Below are 21,920 nucleotides of genomic sequence, written 5' to 3' on the forward strand. Positions count from 1 at the left end.
AAAGACTCTGGCTGAAAAGTCTCATGTTGGATAAACGACCGCTGGTCTAGTACAACAGTTAACTTAAGTGTCATTTTCAATTCGTCGAGGCCTTTTCCACCATACCCGCCTTCAGTATACAATACAGAAGCTGTTGGAATGCGAATACAGACTAAATGAAGTTTTTGCATTTCGCAGATAATTGGCGGACACGAGTTTCCTCTGTCGGGTTAACTTACTATTACTTCGACGCTTAAACGGATACACAGTTAAAGTAAAACTGCTGCTCTGAAAGCACCCGTGTCTGCAGAACAGATTACGGGAACCGGGTTCCGCTTGTTTATGCAGACGACAGAATCTCCTCATATTACATTCTTGCCCTGATATATATCTTCACATTGTAGCCAACGGGGCCATATTTTATTGGAGTCATAATTTATAAAGAGTTCGCTTTGTGTGGACTTCATTAGTGGACAATCTTTAATGGAGAGCTATTAGAATATTTAATAAAGTCCTTCAACGCCTAACTACCTATAGATTAATACTTCAGTCAAATATGACCACAATGATGTTAGCGTATATGCACCGAAACTTGTTTGTTCATAAAAGACAATGTAAAAGAATTTGTGGTTTGCAAAAACAGAAGGGGCCCAGTTGTGATAATTGAAAATAAATTATTGAAGGCTAGCACGTGATAGCAAACAACAGAGCGAAGTGGTGCTGTGGTTGAGTCTCTGGCCTACCATTCTGGAGGACGACGGTTCAAATCTCCGGCCGCGCCTCTGTGTTTAATTTTTCCGTTGTTCGCCTAACTGCCGAGATGGTTCCTCTGTAAAAAACACGAATGGTTTCTTTTCCGTCAGACCTTGTGCCCTATCAGTATGCTACGTCGATTAGACGTTAAATGCTTGTCTTCCTTTCTCTACTTTCGTGTTGGCGAACGACGAAGAACGAAATCAGAGGTTTAGTTTCCGCAGGAATTATCACAGAATTTTCCTTAGGTGATCTAGGGAAAGCATCGTAAACTTAAAATTGGATGGTCGTTCTGAATGTGATCTTCTTGTCTTGACCAGTGTGCCACCTCGCTAGGTAAGTGAACGAACATCTTAACATCACAGGAGATAATTAATGGGTTTCTGATAGAGGCTGGACTGCCGAGAAACGTCACATACTGGTTATGTTTTGTAATTTGAAATCGCCCGTAGTGTAACATTCCGATAATGTATCGGCGACTCAGTCTCAGTAGGACAGCAGCGGAATGTGAACTGAACTTGGGAAATGGCGCGGAAGAAATGGCTGACGCGCGCCATTTCGTTTCGTGCGTCGCCGCAGATGTTGCAGTTCATGAGACGGATTTCGCCTTTTGGGTTTCAGGAGGCGTGAATAAGAAGAACGCCGTGGACAATAACGAAGAACAGCAGGATCCCGCTAGCTTTGCCGGTGAGGTATTCGAAACGCAAACAGCCGCTTTGACAGCCAGTGCTCTGTTTGGTGAAGCGTCCGCCGTTATGCTTTTCAAGTGGTTCTTCGGCTACAAAGCCTGCCCGAGTCGACAAGATCGACGAGGGATTCTCTCTCTCACAAGCAGCTCGAAGCTGCGGAGAAAGATAAACTTAGCAAAGTCTTTGCTCGGTCATTGAATCAGAAAGAATCGCAAGAAATCCGGTTTCGAGCATGGACTCTGTAAACACAGTATATTTCCCCTCACAATTAAAATTTGCAAACGAAGTAAAACTAGCAGACAGTTACGTACGGCTGGTTTGCAAGCTCTTTTTGATATGCTGAAGAGTCCGTTTCAAATTTTCAACAATGCATTTACAAGGAAAAGGCAGTGAGGCTCTACATTCTGCAGTCCCGTAAGATAACAGACGAGGGTCAGTAGTCAAATGATGAAGACAAATTTAGAAATACCGATAAAAGTCTTTCCACGGTTGGTGCAAAATAACATAAGCCTGAAAAAACCCTTCACTGTTAGGCTAAATATGAGAATAAGCTGAGGAACGATAATGAAGATATATCTGGACATTTTCGTTTTCAAATAATGAAATTGACGGAAAAAAATTAACGTTAGTACATCTACACGGTGGACTATCAGCGTCAGTGAAGAATACAAACCACGTCGTCACTCCGTAGCAGATGAAACTGAATCTGTCCTTCCTTTGCAAACCAGACATGCTAACTCAATAAGAAATATTACCAAATCCCTCTATTGCCCTAAGATTCTTTATGTATTAAAAGTGGTTCACATTAGACCGAAGTGGTTCACTTCGCCTTATATCAAGGACTTAGGGTAGCTGAGCGCTAACTGTGCACAAACACCGTGCTTGCCATTATCTCGTCAGCCCTGAGAGCCAAATCGACTGAAGCTCCACGAATTTTAATTCATTATTAGCCCTAGTCTCTTAATCTTAATTCACCACAATACATTAAAACCATGACACCAAGCAGAGGCAATTAAATACTGACACGCAGTTAGTCGCTCGCATCAGACACTTATAAATACCGAGTTATTAAAAGCAAAAATACGGTCAGCGGTAGTAGTTGAAGCGAAATCTTCATTTCTGTTGAAAATCAATTTCAGTCGCTGCGTGACCATCATCAGTGCTAGTATTAAAGGCTTGTGTATTCACAAGCGCAAGCAGTTAAACTGTAATATCTGTAAATACCAATTTGTGCAAATACCAATATGCTCAGAAAATATCCATACCTGTTCGTATACCATGGCTGGACACTCGCAACAAACGAGAAATCATCCTCTCACTATCTTCTACAGCATCCAGATACGACAAATGCCACTGTATCAAAACCTTCTCCGCACACATAGTAAGCAACTGCGGCGCTTCAACACTACATATTTACCAAACCAAACAAAAGAAGAAATATCCTTCGTTCCTGAACAACCTACACCATGAAAATGACTGTACTCTCAATAATATTTCCGCCACACATGTTAACTATTTGCCACCTGACGCCTGTTTCATAAATAAACAAGAAACCTTAACATACACAGAAGAGCCAAAGAAACTGGTACACCCGCCTAATATCGTGTAGTGCCCCCGCTAGCACGTAGAAGTGCCGCAACACGACGTGGTATAGGCTCGAATAACTTCTGAAGTAGTGCTGGAGGGAACTGACACCTTGAATCCCGCAGGGTTGTCCATAACTCCCTAAGAGTATGAGTGAGTGGAGAACTATTGTGAACATCACGTTACGAAGCATCCCATACGCTCAATAATGTTCATGTCTCGAGAGTTTGCTGGCCAGCGGTGGTGTTTAAACTCAGAAGAGTGTTCCTGGAGCCACTCTGTAGCAATTCTGGACGTCTGGGATGTCGTATTGTCCTTCTGGAATTGCCCAAGTCCGTTGGAATGGACAGTGGATATGAATGGATTCAGGTGACCAGACAGGATGCTTGCGTACGTGTCATCTGTCAGAGTCGCATCTAGGTCCCATATCCCTCCAACTGCACACGCCCCACACCATTACAGAGGCTCCACCAGCTAGAACAGTCTCCTGATAACATGCAGGGTCCATGGATTCATGAGGTTGTCTCCATACCCGTACACGTCCATCCGCTCGATACAATTTGAAACGAGACTCGTCCGACCAGGCAACATGTTTCCAGTCATCAACAGCCCAACGTCGGTGTTGACGGGCCAAGACGAGGCGTAAAGCTTTATGACGTGCAGTCATCAAGCGAACACGTGTGGGCGTTCGGCTCCGAAAGCCCATATCGATGATGTTTCGTTGAATGGTTTGCACGCTGACACTTGTTAAGGGCCCAGCATTGAAATCTGCAAGAATTTGCGGAATGGTTGCACTTCTGTCATGATGAACGATTCTCTTCAGTCGTCGTTGATCTCGTTCTTGAAGGAATTTTTTCCGGCCGCAGCGATGTCGGAGATTTGATGTTTTACCGGATTCCTAATACTCACGGTACACTTGTCAAGTGATTTTACGGGGAAATCCCCACTTCGTCGCTACCTCGGAGATGCTGTGTCCCATCGCTCGTGAGCCAACTACAACTTCACATTCAAACGCACTTTAATCTTAATAACCTGCCATTGCAGCAGCACTAACAGATCTAACAACTGCGCCAGGCACTTGTTGTCCTTTATAGGGGTTTGCGTACCACTGTATTTGAATACGCATACCTGTACCAATTTCTTTGATGCTTCTGTGCAGAAAGCACATTACAGTGAAAACATGTAACCTATCTGATGCATTGAAACACATGGCAATCCGTTAATACGATCACGAAAACGCCCTAAAGCTTATCACAAGAAAAACCTATTCCAAAGGAATGCACCTGCAAAGATCCTATGCAACAAAAGGACACCAAACTACCTTGTATATTAAAGGTTATATTTCACCTAGGCCAACGAAATTCCACATAAAGAATCTATTGATAACACACAAGATTTTAGTACATCAAAGCATGTACGTAAAGTGAGATGAAACACCTTGCTTATCATACCACATGTAAAATCTGTCCAAACAAATTCGAAAACTGTCTGGCACTTAATAACAACACTGAGTGCCCGACACATCAAAAACACGCATGTAGACTTCGTGAAATAAAGACATCCACCTGACGCTAGAAATTACCTTGGCACTGCCTAGATACACAGAGAGAATTAACTAAAACATCTCGGTAAGTTCTCTTCTAAAACTTCCGCAGCCTCGCCTCTGCGTACAGAGAGCGCGAAAGTTTGTGGGGCATACTGACCAATCCCCAAACTGCTTAATTTAGAAAGAGCTGGCGTTGCCTCCGATCATAAAACAGGAGAGGAAACTCGCACTTCTCTCGGCCTGAAATTTTGCATTCCGTTCAACAGCTGAAATTTCAAAGACCGTTTCCAAAGGCTCAGAAATTCGCGAGGATCCACATCTGGAGACGCGCGACCGCGTCAACCTGGCTTCGAAAATATCTTTCAACTGCCTTCCCAAGCAACTGCTGCCAAGCTAAATCAAGATCCTCCATCTGAATTTGCCTAGTTGCATGCATTTGTTATCATGCCCAAATTCCATTCGAAATGAACTAACATACATGTTTGCGACATGTAGTAATAGGTATATGTAGTACTGACTGTCAGCTCTAATGAAGGTGAGAATAAAGACACACAAATTCAGGTTCCCGGTATGATCTACATCCCTGGCACGCAAAAAGGAGCATGAAAAGTACTAGCAAATGCACTCCGAGAAAAGGTACTCTGGTGAACTTGATAAGGCAAAAACCCCAAAATTATATGAGGCAGGTTGAGTGACGGCTTTCGTTGTAAATTACGTGTTTCTTTATTTTTCTTTCATCGTTTCTGAATTGTATGTACTGGGATACAACAGGCATCACAACAGCGATTCGAAGTAAATTCTCCGTCAGTATGGAAAAACCGAAGTGACAATAAGTTTGGTAATATATTTTCAATGGTATTATCCCACACCCCACAGATATTTGAAAAATATCATGATAACTGTATAGCGGTGCTGATAAAACCTTTATTTAAACAGTCAGTTTCCGTCGACGGACCATCACCAAGTGCTTGTATACCAAACTGAAATAAAGCATAAGTAGCGTTACAAGATTATACTGTCACAAATGACTTAACTGAAGTAAGTGTTAAGGATGACACACACGTTATAAAATGTAGCCTGTAATTTAATGCTACTCATGTATTATTTCAATTTGGTGTACACGTACCTGATGATGACCAATCGACCAACGGTTGTTGTTTAAATAAAGATTTTTATCAGTAGCTCAAGGTGACGTTTTTCAAATAAGATTCGTGTAGCTTGAGTCCTGAGATTGATTACACAAGTAAGTAAACATTGTTCAGAACGAAAAATACTGTCAAAAACCAACTATCTTACTTCCTTTCTTTCTAACAACAATGAAAATTACATTTCATTATGGGCCATGTTTTTACTGGAGTTAAATGAAACACTGAATTTTTATTTAGGTTTTCCACTGAAAACACTGAATATTGAGGGTTACTGGAAACTGCTAGCCATACAAGTAATCGGTAATGAATGAACTGGTTTTATCGACTTTGTAGAATTCAGAGGTAGGGCAGCTCAAGGCCTTGTGTTTAGGGCGCACAGCACAATTCGCTCCTCACACTGTTTTGCAGAACTTGATTGTAACTTTACCACATTTACCCATTCTAGTACATAAATAATTCGCTTGATTTCCATATAATTCAATGAAACACTGTTACGAAACATGACTAGTACAACGCACCATTATTTCAAGCATGCACGGCGCACTTACGAGCGGTGGCTCAGATGGTTCAAATGGCTCTGAGCACTATGGGACTTAAAATCTAAGGTCATCAGCCCCCTAGAACTTAGAACTACTTAAACCTAACTAACCTAAGGACAACACACACATCCATGCCCGAGGCAGCGGTCGCGTGGTTCCAGACTGTAGCGCCTAGAACCGCTCGGCCATCCCGGCCGGCTATGAAGTAGCATTGAAGTAGGCGGGTCTCTCCGTAGCTTTTTCATGGATCACGGATGTGAGCATTAAAATATTATCATTTACACTTAACTCCTGTTACGATGCATTAAATACGTTATCAATGAAGTTATTGTTTAATGTGCATTTGTGCAAACTATTATGCTTTCATGTGTGTATTAGAACTTGAATCACATCATTACGTTTGTAAATTATATATAAATTTTGAGTTACGTCATCAGGTTATAACCGTCTACGCTGTGTACAAGAGGAAGCACGAAAAATCACCTCGTGGCTCCGCGTAATTTTTATAGCCGCGCTTTATATTAAAATTAATTATTAGTTTCCTAATACATTTAAAAATCTTTTGTTAAAAGCAAATAGCTGTTAATCAGTATATAAAGAGGTTACGTTGGTTCCGTGGTTCTTGGGTTTCTTCGGTTAGCATACTACTCAGAGATGGAGATACATAGATAGATAGATAGAGAGAGAGAGAGAGAGAGAGAGAGAGAGAGAGAGAGAGAGAGAGAGAGCGAGAGAGAGAGTGAGAGGGGGAGGGGGGGGGGAGAGAACGAATTATCTGAAAGGGACTGAAATTGGTAGCTGTGATGTACGTGTTCAGACAAACAAATGCTTAAAATTCCAGAAAAAATGGATGATTTATTCAAGACAAAGAGCTTTACGAATTGAGCGAGTCAATAACGCCCTGGTAAATGTCTGGCTCTTACTCAAGCAATTATTCGACCTGGCATTGATTGACAGAGTTGTTGGACGTTCTCCTGAGGCATATTGTGCAAATTCTGTCCAACTGGCTCGATAGAATGTCGGAATTCCGAGATGGGGATTCGCCGCCCACAATGCTGCAAACGTTTTCAGTTGGGGAGAGATCCGGCGACCTTTCTGCCAAGATAGGGTTTAGCAGGCATGAAGTCAAGCAGTATACACTCTCGCCGTTTGGAGGCAGGTATTATCTTGCTGAAATGTAAGCCTAGGATGGACTGCCATGAAGGGCATCAAAATGGGGCCTAGAATACCTTTGACTGAGGTCGTATGGCGACCTACAGTCAGATTGGCACCGTAGCACGGTCCATGGCGTCTCCGGACACGTCTTCAGCCTGCAATCTCATTGACTAAAGTAAAATTGTCTTCAGTGATGGGTCCCGCGTAGAACTGAGCCGCACTGACCGGCAAAGGCGTGTTTGGAGACATCCTGGACAGCAGTGGGGTAAATAGTTCAATACGCGTCGGAGATGGACCAACACGTCATTGACTTCTTCCACATCTACATACATACTCCACAATCCATCATACGGTGCGTGGCGGAGGGTACCTCGTACCACAACTAGCACCTACTCTCCCTGTTCCACTCCCAAACAGAACGAGGGAAAAATGACTGCCTATATGCCTCTGTACAAGCCCTAATCTCTCTTATCTCATCTTTGTGGTCTTTCCGCGAAATATAAGTTGGCGGCAGTGAAGTTGTACTGCAGTCAGCCTCAAATGCTGGTTCTCTAAATTTCCTCAGTAGCGATTCACGAAAAGAACGCCTCCTTTCCTCCAGAGACTCTCACCCGAGTTCCTGAAGCATTTCCGTAGCACTCGCGTGATGATCAAACCCACCGTAATAAATCTAGCAGCCCACCTCTGAATTGCTTCTATGTTCTCCCTCAATCAGACCTGATAGGGATCCCAAACGCTCGAGCAGTGCTCAAGAATAGGTCGTATTAGTGATTTATAAGCGGTCTCCTTTACAGATGAACCACATCTTCCCAAAATTGTACCAATGAACCGAAGACGACTATCCGCCTTCCCCACAACTGCCATTACATGCTTGTCCCTCTTCATATCGCTCTGCAATATTACGTCCAAATTTTTAATCGAAGTGACTGTGTCAAGCGCTACACCACTAATGGAGTATTCAAACATTACGGGATTCTTTTTCCTATTCATCTGGCTTAATTTACATTTATCTCTATTTAGAGTTAGCTGTCATTCTTTACACCAAGCACAAACCCTGTCCAAGTCATCTTGTATCCTCTTACAGTCACTCAACGACGGCACCTTCCCGTACACCACAGCATCATCAGCAAACAGCCGCACATTGCTATCCACCCTATCCAAAAGATCATTTATGTAGATAGAAAACAACAGTGGACCTACCACACTTCCCTGGGGCACTCCGATGAACACTCACCAACGAGGACAACGTACTGGGTTCTATTACTTAAGAAGTCTTCGAGCCACTCACATTTTTGGGAACCAGTCCCATATGTTCGTATCTTAGTTAGGAGTGTGCAGTGGGGCACCGAGTCAAACGCTTTCTGGAAGTCAAGGAATATGGCATCCATCTGATACCCTTCATCCATGGTTCGCAAGATATCATGTGAAAAAAGGGCGAGTTGCGTTTCGCAGGAGCGATGCTTTCTAAAGCCGTGCTGATGCATGGACAGCAACTTCTCTGTATTAAGGAAATTCATTATATTCGAACTGAGACTTGCTCAATTTGTGAAGCTCTTTCTCTTCACAGTAGATGTACGTCTACCCAATTTGCAGCCATTCGGACCTTCGGATATTCCCTCCGTGGTTTGTCGTGCTTTTTTTGTGTTAGTGGTTTTTTAGTCCGCTACAATTTCTTGATAGGAGACAGAATATAACAGAGCTGTTTTCAAAGACAAGTTAATAATATGTCGGTAGATGCCTTTTCTCAATTCAGCCTCATTACTAGTCGTTCTTCTGGGAATAAATTGAGGGGATCGATATACAAAAGAGGTCGATGGTGAAACTTACTGTGCTCTACCTTTAGTGTCCTACGGTAGTTAATATCCGAAGGTCTGTGTCTGGTGTTCGGTCAAGTTACAGGCCTCACAGGAAAAAATCCAACACTGGCACTGAAATTACTTTGATTCACCTAACAATTAATAAATCTAATATCGGAATAATATTATTGTGAGGAGTCTTGAAGTAGGATACAAAGAGTACCATACAACCGTATTAGTCGCTCATGGACGGCAGAAAATTTGCTGGAGAATTCGAGGAGATGATAGTTACGAAGCAGTGTAGTGTGGTTACACACGTCTCACATGCGGGGAGTAACTGTATAACCTGATAGAAGAATGAAACGGTGGATCTAGCTGAATGACAATTCGTGTCTGTCATTGAGGAAGAGATACAGTGGTTGTTTGGCATGAAGTATTAATACCATAAGTATGTGGAAGGATACGTATTGTCAACACTCTCCCGAATTAGAAATTAAAAGAAGTAGCGTATTTTTTTTGCCGCGCGTAAATTAAATGTCCATTAAGAAATTAATGGCTCGAATACAGAGCTGTAAAATTAATTTGACGGCCTGCTCTGAATGCTCCATCTGTTTCTGGTTTGGTGTAAATGTTGCACTAAAGATACCCTGCCCTAGCATTTGTGAAATAGAGAAGGTGATACACACCATTTCTCAGTTATGTGTTGAGTGAACGTTCTTTAGCTATACATGATGTTCGTGGCCTATTTTCAATGGAATTTTGTCTGTTTCAGATATGCCCGAAATACCGGAACGTAGGATGATGAGCCAGGCGGGCGACAACATAACGTTGGATTGTCCCGGTGTGACGGACATGTCCCTGGTGCTACAGTTAGAGTGGTGGGCGAACGATATGAAGCTGGTGCAGTATTCCGACGCTGGAACCACCGTCTGGGAGAACCGGCGTCGCATCACGCTACGCAAAGATAATTACGCTCTTGAGATCCACCCGGTGAGCGCTGAAGACAACGGTCGCTACACGTGTCTCGTCAACAGCCGCCCACGCCCGGAGGCGTACATTATGCTTCAGGTGCAGGGTGAGTGCCTTACACGTACCGCCTCTCTCTGCCTGCCGCTTTCTTATTACGCTCCTTTCTACGAGGGTCAGCCAAATAAAAACGTTCCGGAGGTCTTGCAAAAAGGTAGGGCTTTTAGCCGCCGTGGTAATACACATTGAAATTTACAGACTTTACGAAAGACTCACATGAACTTGACAAACAATGGCAGTAGGCTATTGTTTTCCTATTCAGTGCGAAAACTGGTTTGATACAGCTTTCCATGATAGTCCATCTTTTGCAAGTGTCTTGATCCCTACATAACGACTGCAACCGACATCCAATTGAATCTGTTAATGTAGTCAACCCTAGGCCTTTCTCTACTTGTAACGCCGGCACTACCCTCTTTTACTACGAGGGTTGACCAGAAAGTAATGCACCGCATTTTCTTCTTCGATAGTTCTTTATTGAACATAATGAGAATTACACACACGAAAGAATGGTGTTTTATCTACACAAAATATTTTTCCACGTTATCTCCATCCCGTTCTACGGCCTTCCTCATCCGCTGAACCAGGGCGTGTATGCCCTGTCGGTACCAATCCTTGTCCTGGTGGCGGAACCAGTGCTTCACTGTGTGAATCAGCTCCTCATCGTCCTCAAAATGTCTTCCATGAACGGCATCTTTTATTGGTCCAAACAAGTGGAAGTCCACCTCTGCTCGCTGCAACATGTCGGGCGTGAGAGCCGTGGATGGTCTCCCAGACCGCTGCAAATCGTGGAGTTCCACCGAACTGCATTCTGATGAACACACGCTCCGGGCCCAGCGACAAACTTTACTTCTGTCACCAGTAGATGCTCCATAGACTTTGCACATGCTTTCGTGAATATTCCCCACAGTTTCTTTCTCTGCAGTGAGAAACTCAATGACGTCACGTTACTTGTCACGTACATCACCTACAGACGCCATTTTGAAACTGTCCTGCAGCTACGCTATCCGTCGGAAGTGACGGAAAGTTGGCGTGCTCACTCATATAATACTCATTCATATAATACATACGTAACGTTTCGCAGTCGTAGCATTGTTTTCGGCTGCGAAAAAAGAAAAAAAAAAAAACATTACTTTCTGGGCAACCCTCGTAAATAAATGATTTCACGATGAATCCCATCTTTTAGCCAAGTTGTGCCATACAGTTCTGTTCTCCTTGTTTGATTCAATTCCTCTATGTTAATTATCCGATCTGTTCAATTTTCCGCGTTCTTCGGAAGCATCACGTTTCAATAACTTGTATTCTGTTCATGTCCATATCATTCATCCTCTACGCTTAGTTTCCATGAAAGGCTATGTGCAAATGCCATTAGAAAAAATTTACTTACACAAATATCCTGTCAGATTTTAACAAATTTCCGTTGTTCAGTAGTGCTTTCCTCGATATTGCCAGTCCACACATTATATCCTCCTAACATTTTAATCGTCTACAGTCCCAGTAACAAAACTCATCTATTACTTTTAGTGTTTCATCGACCTAATCTACTTCCCACAACGTGACCTGATTTAACCCTTTCCTTTTGCTACTCTTTTAACCACATTTAATTACCTTATCCACTCCCTTGAACCGATCTTCAAGTTCCTTGCTGTCTCTAGCAGAATTACAACGTCGTCAGCACACTTTAAAGTTTTTGTCTCTTCTCCATGAACTTTAATTCCTTTCCACAATTTCTCCTTGTTTCTCTTCACAGTTTTCTGAATACCCTATTTTACTCACATATCAACCTCTGTCGCCGGCCGCGGTGGCCGTGCGGTTCTAGGCGCTCCAGTCCGGAGCCGCGCTGCTGCTACGGTCGCAGGTTCGAATCCTGCCTTGGGCATGGGTGTGTGTGATGTCCTTAGGTTAGTTAGGTTTAAGTAGTTCTAAGTTCTAGGGGACTAATGACCACAGCAGTTGAGTCCCATAGTGCTCAGAGCCATTTGAACCATTTTGAACCATCAACCTCTGTCCCCTATGATGTACCTCGTCTCTCATCACTGCAATCTGGTATCTGTAACAGTTGTGGATAACCGTCTTCCCTCTGTGTTGTATCTCCGATTCCTTTATATTTTTACCAGATAAGGAGGATTCCTCATGTGGCTAAACACTGCAGCGGCAAATGGATAATTACTGTTGAAAGCATCCTGCTTGTAGTTTCAAGTATACATCTGTTTATAAATTAGGAATTGGGATATTGCAGCGAAGAACTCTTCCCTAAGGCTTTGGTTTTCAGATAACTTGACTTTGCTAATATGTTTTACTTCTTTCGCACCAACGATATCTTTGTTACATGAAGATCAGCACTGACTGTACTTATTCACATTATAATATTTGTCAACTTGCGTATGCTCTGTTATCAGTTCAGGCACATTAAGAAGAAAACTATGTCGCTGCTCATTTTATTCGAAACATCGACTGGAGAAACTTATTCCATTTCCCCGGCAGCACATGTAAATAGCCTCCCTGACTCTTTCATTCATTTCAACCAATGAATTATTGATGCTGTGAAATAACCTTCATACCTAGTCTAGCTCTGAATGAGTTTTGAGTATATTTACTGACACTGAGACTATTTTCTAAACGTAACTCTCCCATAAGTGTAAAGTGTTTCACGCTTCCCGTTTTGCTCCAACCTTTTCGTCTCCTTGTATTTATTTCAATCAACGCCATTAGCAATTTGTAATATATGTTCTTTAATTTCCTCCGTTACCATAATAATAATTATGAAGCTTCGAGATGTATCTCAATAACCAACTTGCCCCACATTCTCATAACATATATCTATAACCTTTATCCATCCGCATTTTCCTCTGAAACATCTATGTTCCAATTCATCCTAGCGCAGTTAACATACTTTGATTTGGAAGCAATATTGACTTCCACCTCTCAAATACAATACATTCCATCGTTTTTCATTTACGACAATACTGTCCATCTTATTTCTGACAGTTACATGGAAGTGATTATGCTGGTCACTTAATCGGCGTTGGGTGTTATAAAAACTAAGTGGAACCAGATACTAATGGTCTCATGTCCACTTTCAACTTCTAAACCTGATTAAGTATTTCATTCTCGTAAAGAATAAAATGGACTGGTGTGGCAACCTGAAGACAGAAACAAATAATCTGCTCAGCCCATTCTACTGAAATAATTCGAGTCTGAAAATTATTCCTAGAACAGTTTCGACTTTACCATCCAAACGGAACAAGTATAAATATGGACACTATAGGCTGTAACAGCAGCCAACACAATCAGTAATTTACTGTCGAACATTTATTTTGCCCACTGGCTACTGGTTTCGGTACCAAGTACCATCATCTGGACATCCCCTGGTGCCCAGTCATCAAGCTCGCTTTCCAAGAAGGTGTTCCACATACCTAATTAATTATAAACAGCTAACTTCGAAACAAAAATGAATTTGTTGCGTAGTAAGTAAGATGATTTTGTTTTAGATGAATAAGTGGACTGTAAAACGTATGAGAAATACTGACTGGATACGTTTTGCTCGCTAAAAACAGCGTATCATTTGTAAAAGTCCACAGTTAACGATAATAAGCTATGTTGTCAAACTGATTTGAGACTGCTAACGTAGTGACGGCCAAAACAATTATTAACTGTGACATAGCCAGCCATATAGCAACATGACGCCTACTATCACCCAGTTTCATATAATGCTATGTCTCAAACACAATAAATCGGCACATCAGTCCTTTAACTTCGTTGATACGTCACGAAAGTAAAATTAAATGTATGTAACAAGCTTTCTTTGCCCAGGAGCTCACCATCGCTTTTTTGCTTTCGTATTATATTCTACAAATATTTCATACTGAATAGCATCTTGATCTTTCTTATGTCCCACATAATAGACTCATAGTTACTTTGCATTTGAAACGAATACTTCGTAACATAACCCTCGATATCAGGCAGCAGTTTTTCAGCATTCCTACTCTGAAATTCTCATGCGCTAACCCACTGCTACTGCTCTTATTTGAACATCTTCTTCTTCCTACGATTTTGTCTTCAGTATGGAAACTAATACTTAAGGCAAGGCAGGTTAACAGGTTAAATCCGCAGTCGATTACTGTGGATCTCTCTTGTGCTTATGCTTTAATTTTCATCAGTTTCTCTGCCTAATTGCTATTAATTTACCAGAGTTCGTAAAATTTACGTGAACCTCCCTGATCTTTCTTCAGATTTATAACTGCAATGAATATACATCATTAGCTAACGACTGTAAAATCCATCACTGAATACAGAAGCAAAATTGACAGTCACATACAGTAACCTTTATAAAAAATTTCTAAAGCGGAAATTTCTTCATTTTCAGTGCATTCAACCACATTCACGTTTACTAATCTTAACACACAATTTATCACAACGATCGTGGGATAATTTTAGCACTTACAATCTGATGCACTTCACTTTCTTGTTTTTGTGTCGTAACGTTTATGTTACCAAAGAATGCAACTAGAAAATATAGCAACCGTCTACTACCGTTAATCTGTACTAAACAGGCTGGGGAGTAAACTCACTATATTGATTTTCAGATGCAACTGTAATAAAGTCTCGAACATTTTTTCATCTTTAATTGTATGTGCACATAGTCTTAAGGAATATTTATCGGTCCTGTGATGTTTATTGTGTCTAACCACTTATGAAGAGCTGTGAAAAGTATGTAAGCTACAAGCGCAATAAATCAGTTTCTTAACATAATCAACGTGTGATAGTTTTTCTTCATTAATCCTCCACAGCTAACCAGAAGGTTGACGTTCTTATACTATAACTGCTACACTATTAGTTCATCATCATCGCTGAATTGAAGCTGAGTTACTGATCGTACAAATAGTCCGGCGAAATCTTGAATTACAGCTTATAAGATTACGTAAGAGCTCCCAAATAAAATTATTTTTTGAATAGAGAAATGCAAGTTAAACGGTGGCGTACTAGCTCGAAGTACTCAGTATCATGTCAGTATTTTTTCTCTCCTCCTATACGTCAATTTAATCACAGTAATGTGAGCCGACATTTCTTAAAAGCATCTGCCTGAACTTCCTTGTACATATTCCTTGAATTTAACAGCACTACATGCTTCACTATATACTAAACAGGTTTCTAAATCCTGTTAACCGTCCCTCTTTCCGAAGTTTTCCAGTTTTCTCATCTACTAATGGCCATTTATTACACGCTGTATTCTTCATGAGTCCAATTTAATCCGTTTATAGCTTTTAAGCATCCATTATCAGCGAATTGGTGCGCTTTATGTTTAATTTATCAGTTTTTCAATAATGACATATTTTGAAATTCATTCAACAAAACTAAGTTCTCAAACTACTTGTTTACTATTCTCACAATTATCTCTGTTACAACTGTCTTCGTAATTATTATTCTAGTCTGCAAAACTCTGTTTCTTCTTGTGTTGACTACGAAAGGTTGTACTTTTAACAACACTGCTAAAGCCGTTATTGTTTTATGAATAATGTGTAGCATTATATTGCTCCGTTCTGACGTTATAATAAGCATTCTCGTATGTCACTTTATTATCTCGCTAAATCTCTATTATTTGTTTACAATCTTACACAGTTCTGTGATGTCCATAAGCACACGCAGAAAGGAGTTTAACTGCCAGACGCAGAGTTCCGTTGTTGGTGACTTTGAGTTAGAGGAGGGAGTACATAGTATCCATCGTAACTAAGCGAGTCGCCCGTAGCCATAAACTTCCAGTTTAGAACGTAGAGCCCCGAATGGATATTTAAGACTGCAACTTTGTGTGTCCGTTTAGGAGTTTTAGGTCAGACGAAAACAGTTTACGAGATCGGGAATCAAATCGGGAACCTTGCTATTCGCAGGTAATTATCTTGTCTGCTGTATTATCCTAGAATGAAACATGTATCATACCCCGTCGGATTATCATTTCTGCTTGTATCTCTCTCCTACTTTCCAATCTTCACAGAAATTCTCCCGCATTTCTTTTTAGACAGCCACTCGTTGGAAAAAGCGTATCACGAAGAAATGGCTTAGCGAAGCCTAAATTCCGTTTCTAGAATCAAAATGTCACTCTGTTGTAACTTTACAGACTATCTAAAGCGTACTTTGCTAAATTTTCAGTCCTGGAAGAAATGGTAACACGAAGAAATTTAGGAGCTCAAACGCTAACAGTAAGGTATATTTCATTCAAATGCTCGCGTAAATTATTCAGTTAATTCTTCATAAATGCTTCTTGGGCGACCGCTGCCACAGAAAATGCGAGAAGTCAACATTTCTACATTTAAATACAAATTCTGTAAGCGACCATACGCTCCTTGGCGGAGGTTATATTCCACCACTGCTAGTCATTTCCTGTCCTGTTCCACTCGCAAACAGAAAGAGGGAAAAACCATTATTTGCATGATTCCGTACGAGCCGTTATTTCTTTTATCCTGTTTTTGCAGTTCGTACACGATGTGTATGTTCGTGGTAGTAGGATTGTTCTGCAGTCTGTCCCAGACACCTATTATCTAAAAAATTCTATGAAATAATTCGTCAAAACAACGTCTTCTTCCCTCCAAGGATTCTCATTTGGGATCACGAAGCATTTCTACAACAGTAGCGTGTTTATCGAACCGCCGCTGAATTGCTTTGATCTATTCCTTTAATCAGACTTAGTAGGGATCCCATACAGTCGAGCAGTAATAAAGAATGAGTCGCACAAGTGTTGTGTTCATAGACTCCCTTAAAGACGAGCTACAGCTTCCTATAATTCTCCCAGTAAAGTGAAGTCCACTATTCGCCTTCCCTACAACCTGCTTTATGCATTCGTTCCATATTGCGCCGTTTTGCAACGTTTCGCGTAGATATTTTATCGACGTAGCTGTATCAAATAGAACATCAGTAATATGTATTCGAGCACTACAGGATTGTTTTTCTATTTCATGTTCATTAACTTACATTTTTCCATATTTAGAGCGAGCTGCCATTCATCACACGAAATAGAAAATACGTTCAAGTCATCCTGTATTTTTCTAGAGACATTGTTGGACGATACTTTTCCGTAAACTGAAGAGTTGTCAGCAAACAGTCGCAGACTGCTGCTCACCCAAACGGTAGGATTGTTTATGTGCGAAGGGAACACGTGCGATCCTAACATAACCACTGGCGGTACATTTACGTCCGAAGAGTACTCGCTGTTCAAGACAATGTACTGGGTTCCATTACTTAAAAGTCACATATATTTCCACGAGACTCGCGCAAGAGGTACCTCTACTAAACGTTTTCTCCTTGCGTTTGTGAGGCAAACACCGTCCAGGAAACATTTATGGGCTACTGAAAATGACTAATCACTCGAAATCAATGAGCCTTTAAAGAATTTACGTAATTATTTGCTTGAAATAAACTTTATTGTTGAAGACATACTGATCGCTGATGCTCTCTGCCAATAACTTGGCAAACATTAAAAGACGATAACGATTACTGCGGTCACTACTTCATGAGGCACACCTGCTTGTATAGCTTGTCGCTCAGAGTACTAGCTTCCGAGAGAGGCCGATCTAAGTGTTGTTTCCTGGAGGGTTTTCAACACTCAACTCGTCCAATGTAGAGCTGGTTCCCTTTCTTCTCTTCATAAACATAGTGCAAAGCAATTATTCTGTGAATGTACACAGATAAATTTAACAAGATTTGTTGATTGTTGACGCTTACCTTCCCTTTGTGTAACTCACATACAGGGGAACAAGAACGATGTCTGACAGCAGAGTTGTAAGAAAATAATATTACAAGTCATGGATGGATGATTGTGTATCGTAACAGGACTGAGCCACGGCGGGGAAACGTAGAAGAAATACCAATTTGCGTGACAGTATTGATAGCAACAAACCGAGGATGAGCGATAACCCATCGCAACAGGACACCTACAAGGTGTTCGCCCCCCGGTAGCTGAGTGAACAGCGCGGCAGCCTGTCAATCCTACGGGCCCGGGTTCGATTCCCGGCTGGGTCGGAGATTTTCTCCGCTCAGGGACTGTATGTTGTGTTGTCCTAATCATCATCATTTCATTCCCATCGACGCGCAAGTCGTCGAAGTGGCGTCAAATCGAAAAACTTTCACCAGGCGAACGGTCTACCCGACGGGAGGCCCTCGCCACATGCCATTTACAGCCAAGGTGAGGAAAAAGTGGGAAAAATATAACATTATTGAACTTCACATTATTGAGCTGGATATTATTCACGTCCTAACGGTGATACACAAACACGAAGGCTATACCACCTCAACGTTGTACTTCAAAAGTTCCAATACCGAACACCTGGCTATTTCAAGGACGTATGAATGGCCACGAGAATGCCCGGCATTAATCGGTATGGCGACAAAGTTGCTTCCGATTGAGTCTCGCAGTTCTGAACGTTCGGAATAAACATGGAAGTCCATTACGTTGTTGGCGTGTAAAGAGGCCGTGGATGCTCGCTCACTCGCATCTTCCTCGTGGAAAGTGCTGGACAGTCTAAGGCTAGGACACTTCCGCTGACAAATTGTTACCTTGAGGTACGGGCTTGAAACAGGACAGTGAGGCCGTGGACGTTTGAATTTGGCTGACCCTCGTGTGTACGATGTTGCGCAGGTAAGTCGACGCTCTAGGCGGCAGCCAGGCGGTGGCGGGGTGGTAGCTGCACTCCCCACGACTGGACTCCAGCCGGCCAGCAGCACTTCCAGTTCCAGCTGCACTCTGCCATAGCATAGCACAGGTCCCTGCCACATGTTTAAGGGCTGCAGGAGACTAGCCTGCCAGATACGGTGCTGAAGCGTTCTAGATGCTGGTACATTTTCTGCGTGACCAAGAAGAGAAGCTTTCACCTCAGATGATCAGAAGAGTTTCGGAAAGTATATGTCACTGGGATCACATGTTCTATGACAATTATAATCAGTGTAAAATTTTTTAACTGTATGATTGAAAAATAATTACTTAAAAGCACACCAGATTCCATTGATAATATTTTTGATGGTAAATTTCTCACAATAAAGGATGTCAATATCACAGTTTTTCGTCGATGTCAATACAATTTACAGCCATATCTAAACGAGAAAAGTTCGAGTGCAATGCTTGACTTTTACTTTTATTATTTAAATAATGGCACTAGGTTTCGGCCAGTTGCTAATTATTTACTAGCAGTTGCTTGTAAGCAACAGAAATTCGCGTGCAGTGCTTGTCCTTTACTTTTATTACTTAAACAATGGATTAGGTTTCGTCAGTCCACTAGCAGTTCCAAGGATTTTTCTTCTTCCAGGTAAGTGAAACTTTCTTCAATCTACCTTGGCAAGACTTGTTTGAAATAAAAGTATTAGAAAACCACGTGTATCTGTAATACATATATGTTAGTTTGTTATTTACTTATTGCATATACCGTAATGGCGACCTCTCGTCGATGTGGAACAAGTCAACTTTACAGCTACAATACTTTTGTCAGGGAAGAATGTGGATGATGCTGGTTGTTTACATCATTGTCTCTTAACTACGTTATATATCTTCCTTAGAGACACACACACTATTATCCCATATTCAGAAATTCTTCTATGGAACAGAAATACTGAAGCAGAGGCGATTTTAATTTTTGTTTGAAGTTAGTGTAGGTGTTTAGATTATTAAACTCTTCACATCAATGCGTATGTGGTCAAAGATTTTTACACCTCACTCATAATCGTGTCATAATAAGGCTCATTGATGGATATTGTAAGTAAAATTTCCATCTAGTATTACATATGTGAATGTTATTGTTTTTTAGAACTGTGAAAGGTTGAAGCAAACTACATTATCTGCTATATGTACTGCGAGGGCTTTGTCACTATGCTCAACCACTTACAGCAGTTTACAAGACTCCCTAGAGTGAACGTTATGTATTACACGCTTCTGTGCAAGATACATTTTTTTCCTCAGTAAAGAGATACGCAGAATGCGATGCTATAAGACGTTAGTGATTGAAAACTCTAAAAGTAAGTCGAGGTCTTGACGTTTTCGTATCCAAAATCTGACATTAACGTAATGTAAATGCTGGACACCTTCAACGTCTTTAAAGTCTGTAACATATGTTTTTCATTTTAGGTAAACACCTAAGATTGCAAAATATTCTGTGGCATTTATTGACTTATCCTCATGCATTATTTCTAATGTTGTGCTCAAGTCTTGTGCAGTACTGACTTAGGTGTATTATATTTTATCTAAGTTCAGGTATTGTTCGTTTGTAGAGAAACATTTATTAATTTTCATGAAAAAGTGATTTACGTTTTCATCTGTTGTATTTTCTTAATTAGGCTTCATGATAATATTTGAATCGTCAGCAAAGACACTATTTATGATTCTTGGATATACGATGAAAGATGCTTTACATACACTGTCTCCAAGAAAAAGTGAAGCACCCGGGAGACATAGTCGGATATCAATGTCACTGCGTACGTGTTGGATTTGTAAGTGATTAGACTTGCATTTTCTGTGCGACATTTAAAACTGCCACCAACGTGCACTGGTGTTGTTCGTGTTAAGTTTTGTTATCAGATCTAATAAGGTATACTCGTACAAGAGGCGCCAATAGCGTCAGATATTGAGTGATCATTGTGAAAGACTCGCAGAGTCTGCGTACTTGTGTGATACAGTGGCATCAGCATCAAACAAAGTTGGCCGTCTGGTTGAGTCGTGCAGTATCCAGATTTGTGAGCTATTCGGATGTGACAGTAGACTGTGTGGGCTCTTGAGAGCAGATATATTCGTCATCAGCTTTCTATTTCGAGCCGGCCACTGTGGCCGAGCGATTCTAGGCGGAACCGCGTTGCTGCTACGGAAACGGGTTCGAATCGTGCCTCAGGCATAGATGTGTGTGACGTCCTTAGGTTGATTAGGTTTAAGTAGTTCTAAGTCTAGGGGACTGATGACCTCCGATGTTAAGTCCCATAGTGCTTAGAGCCATTTGAACCATTTTTTTCTATTTCGGCCACGTATGATCACCACAAGGAAGGATCACCAAATTGTGCGCCTAGCACAGTCAATTTCCAAAACATCTGCGCCTGTCGTTCGAGAACAAGTAATGGACTGCAAAATCCTGTGTCTTACCGCACCATTGCGCGGAGACTAGAAGCAGCCAGTCTAGGGAATTATGTGTCATGCATAAGGTGCCATTAATACAACACAGCAGCGTCATTTGGAGCGATGTCGTGAACCGGAAGTATGGACTGCTGGTGAACGGCGTCGTATTGAGTTCAGCCATGAATCGCAGTTCTGCACTACCCTCAATGATCATCGTTGGCGAGTATGGAGGGCACCTGTGGCGAGGACCCAATCTTCCATTGTTTTGGAGAGGCCCACTAGTGTTAGTCCAGGCGTCATTGCAGAGCCGTAGGGTATGTATTCAGGTCAAGTCTCATAGTGATTGAGGGAAAAATTCCGCCAATATGATAGGTCAGGGACATCGTGCGTCCTCATGTGTTACTTATCATATGATACTCTCGTGGTGGCATTTCTCACCTGCACAACGCTGGTCCGCACATGGTACGGGTCTTCATGAACTGTCTGCATCACATTGAGGTGTTCTCGTGACCAGTAAGGTCCCGAGATCTGCCCCTGATGGAATCTGTGTGGGACTACCTCGGACAGCAACTGCGTAGCAGTGCCACAATATCAAGGACCAATTACAACAGTTGTGGGTCAGCTTGGCTAA

At 41.6% G+C, this 21,920-nt stretch overlaps 1 protein-coding gene across 1 annotated transcript; it reads left to right on the top strand.

The window, feature by feature from the left end:
- Positions 1–1,271: 1,271 nt before the first annotated feature.
- LOC124722243 lies at positions 1,272–18,938 on the top strand. Its single transcript, XM_047247433.1, has 3 exons — positions 1,272–1,419; positions 9,962–10,264; positions 18,839–18,938. The coding sequence occupies exons 1-3, from the start codon at positions 1,272–1,274 to the stop codon at positions 18,853–18,855; spliced, it is 468 nt and encodes a 155-aa protein (XP_047103389.1). The 3' UTR covers positions 18,856–18,938.
- Positions 18,939–21,920: the final 2,982 nt, after the last annotated feature.

This window comes from Schistocerca piceifrons, chromosome X (assembly GCF_021461385.2).
Source record: "Schistocerca piceifrons isolate TAMUIC-IGC-003096 chromosome X, iqSchPice1.1, whole genome shotgun sequence".
NCBI lineage: Eukaryota > Metazoa > Arthropoda > Insecta > Orthoptera > Acrididae > Schistocerca > Schistocerca piceifrons.

Bases quoted from the DNA above. Each gene is read 5' to 3' on its own strand.
- LOC124722243 (XM_047247433.1), top strand. From the start codon at position 1,272: ATGGCTGACGCGCGCCATTTCGTTTCGTGCGTCGCCGCAGATGTTGCA. The intron at 1,420-9,961 runs GTGAGGTATTCG...TGTCTGTTTCAG, and splicing joins GGATCCCGCTAGCTTTGCCG to ATATGCCCGAAATACCGGAA.